The sequence below is a fragment of the Balaenoptera physalus genome, assembly GCF_965194825.1.
Source record: "Balaenoptera physalus genome assembly, chromosome: 18".
Classification (NCBI taxonomy): Eukaryota; Metazoa; Chordata; class Mammalia; order Artiodactyla; family Balaenopteridae; genus Balaenoptera; species Balaenoptera physalus.
In genome coordinates this window covers 3,682,035-3,694,491 of record NC_138899.1, presented here as the reverse complement: position 1 = coordinate 3,694,491, position 12,457 = coordinate 3,682,035, and the positions used below count along the sequence as shown (strand labels likewise).

General features: G+C 38.8%; 1 protein-coding gene across 5 annotated transcripts in view; it reads left to right on the top strand.

The window, feature by feature from the left end:
- Positions 1-12,457, top strand: part of MYO16 (myosin XVI) — a 546,696-nt gene that overhangs the window by 236,252 nt on the left and 297,987 nt on the right. For all 5 annotated transcript variants that reach the window (XM_082435257.1, XM_082435255.1, XM_082435256.1 and 2 more), the window contains 2 exons: positions 8,999-9,074; positions 12,196-12,349. In XM_082435257.1, the coding sequence (XP_082291383.1) occupies positions 8,999-9,074; positions 12,196-12,349 (230 nt within the window). The remainder of the gene's footprint in view (positions 1-8,998; positions 9,075-12,195; positions 12,350-12,457) is intronic.

Genomic DNA, 12,457 nt, shown 5'->3' with positions numbered 1-12,457 from the left:
GTTCTTATCAGCATACAGTTTCATGAGTCTAGGGTAATTGTGTTTGTTTTCTACAGTTAGTAGATGTAAAGCAAAATTACATTTTATATTTTATTTTTCTCTATAAATTATATTTCATTTCAATGAATGAAGGATGGGTAGCAGAGTTCTTTCTCTGAATTGTTGCTTGGCTGTAGCTAATATATCTTGAGTTACTATTGCACAAACTAATTTCTCACTAGATACTAATATACCATGAAGAAGAAGCAAACTTTAACTTCTAAATAATTTATATGGGTGAATGTGATCCAGCAGTATTCATAATAATTTATTAATATTACAATTGATTTACAAAAAAATACATAATATGTTATGTTAGAGAAAGTCTTAGTGGTAATAGTAGAAAATATAACTCAGGTTACATATATATGGAGATTTAAGCTAAGCTTGTTGATGTCCAAACATTAGCTTGTGGTAACAATCTCACTCACAGAATTTATAGTAAGTTAAATCCCTTAGATACTAACCAGTGTGCAAAATATCTAGCATACAATTTGAGTCATGCAATTGTTGAATAAATTGAAAGCATTTGCATCTCAAGCATCTTAGGAAAAGCATATTGCTTGGGAAGGTCTTCCAAACTAATAAGAACATTGTTTGCTTTGATGACATTTCCTGTAGAAAAAAGATTCATTCATTCAGTAAATATGTTTATCAGGCTACTTACAACTCCAAATCTGTGCTTCTAGCAAGTGAGTGTGTGCATAAGTGAATGGTTGGGTTAATGAGAAAAGGCTGGATGTAGCTGAAATCATTGGCCTCAGGAGTCCAGGTTTCCCAGGTCTCACTAGGATCACAGGAGTATCGGGGCATCAAAAGTATACCATCAGGACATTAGTAATCCATGCTAGCACAGCAGCAGCCCAGGATACACTGGGTGAGAAGTTTTGTCATTCTTAAAAAATAGAGAAGTGAACATATAAGCAAGTACTCTTTCCTTGAACACAACTTATTGGCCTGTGCTGACGAGGTGGTAATCAGTAAATTATCAAAATGTGCCCATTGTAGTCAGAGATTGCTTCTGGAAGGAACTAAATCTGAAAGTGGTAGAATGTAGCAGAACACTACCAAACTTGAATGAATCATTTTAACCAATTTTTCACTTTGACTGATTGCGCTTTTAGATTTTGGACCAGGTATCATTGCAAAGAGGAGCTAATTGTTTCCCTTTAACCACTTTCATAAGAGAATCAACTCAGGGGAAATAGGACTAGATTTAACAAAAAATTTTTAAAAACATACCTTGGACTAAATATGTCACTTTCTGTTACCAGACATTTAAATGGTTTTTTTCAGGACCCAGTGTATGGTTTTTGTTTTATTTAACTGCAGGTCAAATGAAATATTTGGTATGAGTTGATGCATTTTATTTGCTGTTGTATTTTTCAGTTCTGTGATTTCCATTTGGTTCTGTCTTATAACTTCTGTGTCTTTGATGAGGTGTTCTATTTTATCCTTTGTTTCAAGAGAATTTGTAATTGCTTGTTAAAGCATTCTTATGATGGCTGCTTTAAAATCATCATCAAATAATTCCTGCATGATTCATCCTGCTTTTGGTGTAAGTTAATTGTCCTAGTCAAATTATGATTTTCTGATTTTGGTATGACCATGATAAGTGATTTTTAATTGCTTCTTGGACATTTTGGCTATTTTGCTAGGAGAATCTTGGTGCTATATATATCTTCTGTTTTAGCAGGCAGTCACCCTGCTTAGGTTTAGCGTTCAGGTTCCAGGCTACCTGAGTGGGAGGTGGATCCAATGACAGTTTAATTTTCAGACCCTTCCAGGTATTATTTTGGTATGATTGGTTTATCTGGTGCCCCTGGAGTTCCTACTGGTTTCTTCTGGTGTCCCAAAAGGGGTAGAAGGCGTTTCCTCGGGCCAGGCTGCCCCACGTCTCTGGGTGGGGTAGGAGAATCTCCACGGGGACAAAAGACTTTCAGGGCTGGAGGCCTCTGGAGTATGCCCCCCCCCCCACTTGCAGGTGCCATCCCCTCCCCAGCCACCCTTGTCTCTCTTTGGGGAGGGGCATCTCAGTCTCAGTGGAAAAAGAGTGTCTGCTCTGACAGTGTTAGCAGGGTCATGGTGCTGTATTCACCTGATATTGTCAGGGAGACATGGTTTAAAAGAGGGAGGGGTGCCTCTACCTGGGCCCCCTTCTGTCACTGGGTTGGACTGGGAAACACTGGGTCCAGGGTTGCCTTCTTCTATTGGGTGTGAGGACATAGGCTACCCTGCCCGTCCGTGATTTCTCCCTTCTGTGGGTCCTGAGTCACCTTTCTCCTTGGACTTTTCAGAGTTCTTCTTGGGTTGCTTGTTATTTCCAGGGTTTATTATAATTAGCAGAGAGGACCAGTAAGAAATCAATCTAAGCTGGTGTGTTTTAAAACAACTGCTTCTGTTTACAAAAAATACTTATTTATGAGAGACCTGTAAAACTTGATGTAAGGCACATAAGCCCAGTACAATTGCTGCTTCCTTCATAAAGCTTCCTGGAACTTTTGTCACACAAAAGTCATAAGATAGAAGAATCACTGATGGATAAGGTAGAGGATGAGAGGATATCGGTATTCCACCCCATTACCTGTCACATTCCAAAAATTTCCCAAACTTTGGATTTTCTGAAACTATGTTTTCAGCCTAGAGAAACATAGTCATGAACTTACATGGGAAATATGATTCAAAAGCTGCACTTACTTTGCAAAATGCGGAGTAATTAAGGTGAATGTTTTTATTACCGTATTCCCGGTGTACCAGCTACATTCCCAATGCTTACCATTTATTAATGATTAATGGTAAATTAATGAAGAAACACTTTCCAGTTGCTGCATTTTTTTCAAAACCAGCTGCACAATATCTGACCCCAACTTTTAAAAAGCATATTTTTGGGGGCGTTCCTATTTTGTCTTCTATTTCCCAGATACTCCTCCCACATACACACACACACACCATAGGTCATTCTGCGCATCTCGGGGATTCAACCAGCTTTGCTCTGAGGATTTCCATGGCCCGGCACTGGCTCTAGCACCAGCCACCCCTGCTGGCTGTAGGAGCCTAACCAGCCTTGCTGATTCTTCCTGCCTAGAGCCTGGCCCCAGGGTCTTCAATCACTGAGAACCATCAACTTCTGTTAAAAGAGGATTTTTACATAGCTTGGAAGATTGGTGAGAATGATGAAGGCAAATGCATCAGACCATCTGTGCCCATGTGTCCAGGTCAATTGATCCAGCTGCTAGATTCACAGAGACAGATGTCCAACACACAGTTTTCCAGAAACGGCCATTGATAGTGTACAGATAAGGCAGATTTAAAAAACAATCTCACCTTTACCCTCTGCTTCTCTAGAAAATGACTTGCCATTAATTGAGTATTTTCTAAATCCTTCAGCATTTTAGTGCCAAGGAGAGTGTCTGAAGATCATATGTCTTTTCCATTTTGCTCCATTAAACCTACTCAAATGGGGTCTCCACCAGAACGTAAGCTCCAACACAGCAGAGACTTTACCTGTGTTGCCCAGCATGCTTTCTCGGTGTCCAGCAGAGCAGCTGAAGGGCTTGAATGGACAAATCCATCAGCCAAGAACTAGAAGCAAAGCTTTAACACTGAAAGGTAGAGTGGGGCTTTTCCGTTAGAATACATGACACCAAAGCCAGAATACTCTTCCTCGATTTAGACTCAAAAAACAATGAGAGATTTCTGTTAATAGAGGATTTTGAGTAAACTGTATCTTGATTATTTTGTCAAGAAAATACCATATGATGTCTTGAATTGTTTTTAAAAATTGTTCACCCATAAAAATACCATTTCATATTCATTTTGGAAATGATATTTTAGAAAGAGGTATTATTTGGATATCAATTTATAGGCATGGGAGATTTATAATTCTCTAAAGAAATTTACTGTAAATAAATACACCTCAGTTCAGGGAAAAAAACTTCAGAAATGCTAACATTTTAGAGAGACTAATGGCATTTTTACAGACCTTCATCGCAACTTCAGTTTCTTATAAATATCTTACAAGTATAAATGCCTTTTGGAGAAGGCAGCCCATAATTTATAACGGTATTTATAATTGACATGTATACTGGGATTTATAACTGACATGCATGCATATTTTAAAACTTACCTTTATAAATATATTAACTTCTCCAGTGAGAAAAAAAGAGATGCCTGTTCTCGTTTAAAACTAGGAACTGAATAAGTTATGTGAGCAGTAAGTCCTTTGATTTTCCAATTTTTTACGAGTTGTACATAAAATAAAATTTGATTCTAGCCTTGTACATATTTTTAGTGTTTATAATAGGATTGGCGATGCTACAACAAAAGATAAGAAAATAATTGTACAAATGCTAAAATCTAAATCTCCTTCCCTTCAAAAGTATCTTGAATCACACAACCCGCATATCTTTTTTTTTTTTTTTTTTTTAATTTTTTTGGCTGTGTTGGGTCTTCGTTTCTGTGCGAGGGCTTTCTCCAGTTGCGGCGAGTGGGGGCCACTCTTCATCGCGGTGCGCGGGCCTCTCACTGTCGCGGCCTCTCGTTGTGGAGCACGGGCTCCAGACGTGCAGGCTCAGTAGTAGTTGTGGCTCATGGGCCCAGCTGCTCTGCGGCATGTGGGATCTTCCCAGACCAGGGATCGAATCCGTGACCCCTGCATTGGCAGGCGGATTCTCAACCACTGCGCCACCAGGGAAGCCCCAACCTGTATATCTTGATGTTCAAAGGAGTCGTTTGTATTCTTAAATACATTTTACCCAAGTACCTAAGAATTGAGATATATTCAGAGTTTTTATTGTTTAGATATGTCTTTTTCCATTCAAAAAAAACAAAAAACACTCTCTGGTACTCCGCTGAGCATCAGATATTGATAAACTCAGTGCTGGATCCTAGGTTCCCTCTCTTCTCAATGTTTACACGTCTTTAGGGAATCTCACACCTGCAACTTCAAATGCTCTACATGATCACGGTCCCCAAAGCCCTTTCTTGTTTTTCTCTCAGGTTCCCGGCCCATGAGGACCACTGCCTGGTGGGTAATCTCTATCAGTCTGCCCTCAAACCCAACTTGTGTACAAAGGGAATTATCATCTTCTTTTCCCCAGTCTGTTGTCCCTTCTGTGTGTCACCATTTACTCATCACAAACCTGGACATTATCGTCTTCCTGCCTCTCCCATAACTAAGAAGCCACTGAGCCCACAAACTCCTCCCTAGTGAATAGCTTTGAGCTGTATTAGTTATAACCACAACCGATTAACCTGTACATCCTCACTGCCTCTGCCTTCACCCAGTGTCTCAGCACCTCTGCCTCTGGATCAGCCCATCAGCCTCCTAATGGAGTCCTCTCCCCCTCCCCCACTCCATTCTCAACAATGTGGCTACAGCCAGCTTTCTAAATGCAAATGTAATAGAACTATTCGATCCACCATCCTTTCCATTGCTGCTGATATAAAATACCTACTCCATCACACACGAGTCCTCATGGGCCAGGAATTCTGCTGAATTCTACCGCTGTTTTTCTCCTACTCCCCCCACCAGGTTGGAGGATATGGCTATACTGAACTTCTTTCGATTTCTGGAATATGCCACCATGTACATCCTTTTCACGTTCTTTGCTTTTCTTGAAATTGTTGAGTGGTTAAATCTTCCCTGCCCTGCAGGACTACCCTGAGATGTCAGTTCACTGGCTGTCTTTTCTACCTTCCTGGATCCCCGTGTGACGCCCCCGTCATGCACCCTATGTAGCACCTGTATCCCCCAAACCACATCACTTATCACATGCTGGAATTATCTCTTATATTTGTTCGTACTGACCCTCTAGTTTGTGAGAACTGAGTGCAGGTACAATGTCTATTTCTTTATCTGCACGGGGCTGGCACAGAGCACTCAGTTACTACTTATTCATGAGAGAGTCAGCGAATGTCCTGGTTTAGCAGATGCTTGTGTGTCTCAGTGCATCACTGAACACATGTGTGAAGAGACGGTGGGTGAGCACACACCTTGAGACTGGTGGGCCAACAGGAGAAATCCTCAAGGAGATATCCAGGAGAACCTGGGCATGAGCAGGGCGTTGGGGAGGGCTGGACATAGAGATTTGTGATAGATGACTCAAAGAGATCACGCACGGTGGAGGGGGAGTTCAATGAAGGCCAAAACAGGATGGGCAGCACCATCTTTAATAGTCTAAAGAGTTCATCAGGGGAATCTTTTTATATTTTAGATCTGAAATTTTTCAGATGGCTCTGAGTTAGAGACATTTACCTATTATGATGTAGAGTATGAACCAATGAGTGTAGGATATGCAAATTCTGAATTCCCAAAGACCTTTAACATAATTTCTCTTTATTAAGTGAAACAATCTCTTTTAGCTTCTCAACTAGGAATTCGACTATCTCTGAATGCTCAATTTTTCTTTTTTTTTACTTTTTAAAGAAGTAATTTAAATGACCATCAAGGAATTAATTTTGCTGAATTTATCCAAACCGAAATACAATTGTCCAAAGAATGAGCAAAGTCCATAGCCAGTAACTTGTGTGAGTTTAAATTTCAGCTTAAATATATTTTCTATCAGCCACGCAGGGCCTCCTTTGACACACACAGAGACACCGAATGACACACACACACACACACACACACACACACACACACACACACACACACACACACACACACACACACAATGTCAGCCACCTTAGCCTCTGATAGTTTTGGTGATTATAAAGTTCTTGTAATAGTGGAGATGAATCTTTGTTGGGTTCACACTTTACCTGCTCACATTGAAGTAGTTTACCTAAAGGTCTTACCTGAGGTTAAAACAAATGTTGCAGACTACTCTGAAATTGAAATCAGTACTGCCCTGCTTAATTTAGTTCTGGGACATGCCTCACTGATCTCTAACTGGAAGCACGTGGGAAATACTGACTTGAAGAAAAATGGAATTCCCCAAGTGAGACAATCTTCTTCATTCCACACATGAATGTTTGTTTTTACAGGCCTGAAATAAATGGAAGTACTTTTGTGGTCATAGATTTTCATGTAGGAAACCATTTGCTTTGACCACTTAAATGCTTCCTGCAGTTACAGGGGAAGCTGCGGAGAGAGGTGATTGGTAGAGAGATTTGCCCAAGTTTCTCTTTGGAGTTCTGTAAAGAGTGAATTGAATTTAGAAATGCAAAGTAACTGTTAGATTCTCCTACAATTGGACATTTTTGTCAGAAAATGAAAGCTTTTAGGTACTGCGGTTTTTTTCAAAATTGTGAAAAACAAGGGCAATCTTACATAATTCTTGGCTTTGCAGTTTTTCTTTTTTCTTTTCTTTCTGCTTTTCTTCTTCCCTTCATCCTTCCTTTCCTTGCTTTTTCCCTCCCTCCCTCCTGCTTTTTTCTTTTCCTTCTTCCCTCCCTCCATCCTTTCCTCCCTTCTTCCCTTCCTTTCCTATGGTTGAAAAGCAAGCAAATCGCTCAAATTTTTGATACAAAACAAAACTCTTTTCTATACCCATTTTGATGTCCTGGGACCCTGCTCTATATATTTTGTCTTTCAGATTTCAAGAGAACATCTATGTCTTTAGTAAACTGTATATATTTGGAAATAAAAATAAACCCTAAATATAAGCAGTCTGCTGTAACATGATTTAAGTGTTATTGATATATTTTATGTTGTGTAAAACCAAACACTGATTTGCAGTGGACTTGTGGGAAAGCTAGCAATGGCGCAGACTATTTAAAATCTAATTAATTTTATAGTGGGAACACTAACAAGAGCCGTAATTGATGGGCGGGGAGATACTTTGGAATGTCTGAGCAGAGTGCTTGCGTGGATGGAGAATGACAGGCAAATGTCACAGAAGCAACAAAGCCACAGATCGGAAAAGCCCTTCTAATCAATATAATAAACCAAGAAATGGAAAGACAAACTTAGGAAAAGAGAAAGAATAAAAATTCCAAAGGAATCTCCAAAATTACAAAGAAAAATAGCATTGAAAACATAAAACATATAGGGATATTTTTTACATAAGGTATGTAAGATTTCTACACTGGAAACTATACAACAATATTATATAAATATAAACAATATAATGAAAAAGTAAAGAAGACCTAAATGGATGAGGTGGTAAAGCCGTATTCATGTGTTGAGAGAGTGGCTATCATTAAGATCTTGTTACCGACCCTTTCAAGTTGGGCCCCAGCAAGGGTCCTCCTGCCCGGCTTGCTGACACCAGTAGAACAGGACCGAGTTGGGTTCAGCAGCAAAGGGAAGCTTTATTCTGTTTTAAAAATTTTGTTGAGGTACAGCTGATTTACAGTGTTGTGTTCATTTCTGCTGTACAGCAGGGTGATTCGGTTGTACATCTATGTATTCTTTTTCATATTCTTTTCCGTTGTGGTTTATTACAGGATATGGAATCTGGTCCTCTGTGGGGAAGCTTTATTCTTTGATCGGAGACCGGAGAGGTGTGGGTGTGGGTGCTTGTAGGGGTCTCTCGGTGGGAGGGGCTTTATTCTTATAACTTGAGATGAAGTTCTTCTAATTGTCATTGGACCTTAGGTTCATATTGTCCGTGATGCTGTGATGGACGGACAGTAACAAGAGGTGTGACTTGCATGAATTGTTGAATTAAAACAAAACACACTGTAACATGTGATTCCTCCCATTAGGTGCCCTAAAGTAAACCTGAAAGGCGTTAAGTGAACCTTTTCAAACCTCAACGATTTAACCCACATTTGATGAGTAATTTTTTATTTGAATGCAGTAATTGATGAAACAGTTTGAATGTCCTTTTTTTAAAAAAACAAAAACAAAAACAGGAAATGGAGAGAGTAAGAAACATTTAGCATAGTAGGTTATGCTAATGCATTCTCATTCCACCAGTGCCCCTGGGGGATAGCAACTATGGATTATTTACTGATGAATCTTAAGTATCCAGCATCATCTTTCCTATTTCAATTACCTTTAATGTTTCAGGCAAACCTGGTGAGACTTCTTTTGATGCATCAGGCAAATCCACACCTATTGAACTGCAACGAGGAGAAGGCTTCAGGTAGGTTATGAGCATGCTGGATCGCTGAGCAGTTACTGTCTTCTTCCCATCATATTGAAGTTGCTGCCCCATCACGGACACGGCTACAAAATGAGTCAGCCTCTCCTGAGATGCTCTGTGAAACCCAACCCAGTTCAAGCATGATTCACAAACTCCTGGGCACTGCTACGTTACCAGCATCTGTCAGAGAGCAGTTAAGTTCATAGGGACTTCATTGCAATGTGCTCTTTGGGCTTTCAATTTCCCGGGCAGTGATTCCTGCAGTGTCACTTACTTTAAAATATATTTTTTCTGTTATTTAACTAGTTTCTCACCATACCAAATACATGCTTGTTCATTAGGGTATTTTTAAATGGTAAGAGTATTTTTTTCTGTGCAGATATTTACACTGCAAGCAATAGAGACTAACATTCTCAACCTAATTTAAAACTTTGAAAATCTTAATGTTACTTATTTTTTAATAAATATCTCTTTGAAATTTTCTAGAGTCCTTTTTACCACTCTTTTAAAAAGTGGGTACTACATTAATTTTCTAGTTTTTAAAACTTGACAACAATGTTACTACCTGTAAGTTACTTTTGGTATATTAAAAATAAGAATTCTAAATAACAAAGAGAAAAGTCTTGCACAAGTAACAAAATAATGTAAAAATGTTGAAGGTATTAATTGATCTGAATAACATAAATATATTTATTCTTCTTGTTTTTGTACCTCTACTAACCTGAAAGCACTTCACAACTGAGATTTCTTGTTTCATGTGCTTCTAGGATTATAATTACCCGATAAACCTCCCGTTTAAGACAGAATGGGAGATTTGCTCTATTTCTTATTTTATTGGAATTAAGTATCATTGCTTAATGTTTATTGATCTTATTTGCCAAAAATAAATTGAAGAGTTAACAAACTATAAGATGGCTTAATAGTCTCAAACTTTAGAACCACGCTAATATTAATTATAGGGTAGTGATCTTACTATTATCTATAAAAATTTGCCTAATGGTAAATATTGGAAGAGTACATAGAAATTTGTAGCTTTCTCCTATCTTTTTTCAAAAATATTTTTATTGTACATATAAACCCCCGTCCTCTGTTAACTCTAGATCTAACAGGAGATCACATTTTTCCAGACTGTATTTCTGGCTTTTTTCCCAGAGAATGGAATATATGATTGACCCTGGACGGCATGAACTCTATCACACTTTGACCTTTCAAGCCTAGTGTCAATTTCACCAAAACAGACACTCAAGGCAATTGACAATGACAGTCCCAGAGCCCCGGGAGTGACTAAGCTGCTGGTCTAGATTCCGCCCTGGCTGCCACAGGCCTGGTGTCTGATGACTCTCTTAGACAATTTTGCCCACGTTGGTCACGCAAAGCCTAGCATCAGTATAATCAGTTCTCCATGCCATGTTGGTCATGAGAGACACAATGATGGGACCATAGTAGGCTCTCAGTAAACATTTGTTGATTAGTTTCAGGTAGATGCAGGATATACCAACAGCAAGAAGAAGGAACCACATAAAATGATAGTGCAGGAAACAGTAAACTAGACACCCATATTGTGGTTGAGACCATGAAAATCATCATCAGTGCTATATATTTAAAAACAATTTTTATTGGAATATAGTCACTTTACTATGTTGTGTTAGTTTCTACTGTACAGCAAAGTGAATCAGCTATACGTACACATATATCCCCTCTTTTTTGGCTTTCCTTCCCATATAGGTCACCACAGAGCACTGAGTAGAGTTCCCTGTGCTATACAGTAGGTTCTCATTAGTTATCTATCTTATACAGAGTATCAATAGTGTATGTATGTCAATCCCAATCTCCCAATTCATCCCACAGCCCCTTCCCCCTTGGTATCCATACACTTGTTCTCTACATCTGTGTCTCTATTTCTGCTTTGTAAATGAGATCCTCTATACCAATTTTTTTCATATTCTGCATATATGAGTTAATAGACGATAATTGTTTTTCTCTTTCTGACTTATTTCACTCTGTATGACAGTCTCTAGGTCCATCCACGTCTCTACAAATGACCCTTTTTATGGCTGAGTAATACTATATTATGTTCTTGTTATTTTGCACTTCTTGCATTTGAAATGGACACACAAAAAATTATCTGAGGGATAAAAGCAGTTTGAGGTATAGCTGTTACTTGGTATGGAAATAACCTCCCAAGAAGAGGACGCTGAGCTGTCTCCTACTCATTACGCAGATATGATTTAATCTAAAGCAAATGATGATAAAATCCTGGCGTAAATATCTTCTTGTGGTAGCTGAATTACCTCACCCAGCCCATAAAGTCGCATAACTCAAGTTCATGGACACAAGAGGTCACGCAGTTTAGTCGTGGGGATTGGAAAGGAGTAGCCACAGCAATTAGGTTCTTAGTTGTTATTAATGTGATTTTTCTTCAGGATGTATTGATTTTCAGCTTCAATTGTTAGTAAGCATAAATTTGATTAATGCACAGCTGTATTGCTGCTCAAATATGTTCGGATGTCACCGTTAACATGTAATTTGTAAGGAAATATAATTATTTTTATTTCAGATTGAAAAGGAAATCCCACCAGATCACAGAGAGAGGCCAGACCCACTGATTTAAAAACACAACCGAGTAGTTATTTATACAGCTACCCAGTTAGTAGAATGCTTATAGAATGCCTACTACATGTTTTATAAGAGTGCAGTCATTAGGAAGGTATAGCTACTTTCCTCTTCACATTTCCTCCTTTCCACATTCACCAGGATGAAGGAAGACTTTCACGGAGAATAAAACGGCATTAAGTTCTCTCAAGCTTCGCTTCTCAGTGATTTCACATTTTACCTGTGACCACTCAGTGAATATTATTTTTATATTATGTCATTTTATATTTTTATATCATGTCATTTTATATTATGTCATGTAATTAAACATGCCACTGATGTAACATAAAATAGTCTTTAAAAATGGTGGCACTGCCATTTTATTCCTACCATAAACTTTTAATGTTTTTTGTTTTGCTTCACGTGTTGATAAATTTTAGCATGTTACATACCAGAATTATTGACAGTAAATAGTTTTGTGGGATGTTCCCACTCACTGGTTCTGATCGCCTGGTATTGTTACTCGTAGATGTTGCCGCATCTGAGTTTATTGAGGAAATGCTGCTGAAAGCCGAGTCTGCCTGGGAAGGAAGAATGCAAGAGCCTTCCTGTGTTCAGACCTTGGCCCAAGAGGAACCCTATGAAGAGATCATCCCTGACCTTCCAGCCCTTCCCAGCAAGCTGTAAGTGCCTTCTGCCTAGTGATAAAGTCGTAGACCTTGGTCCTTGAGGAGTTAGTTATTCTCCTTTGTCACCCTCTCTAGTCACCAGTCATTTTTCAATCAGTATTA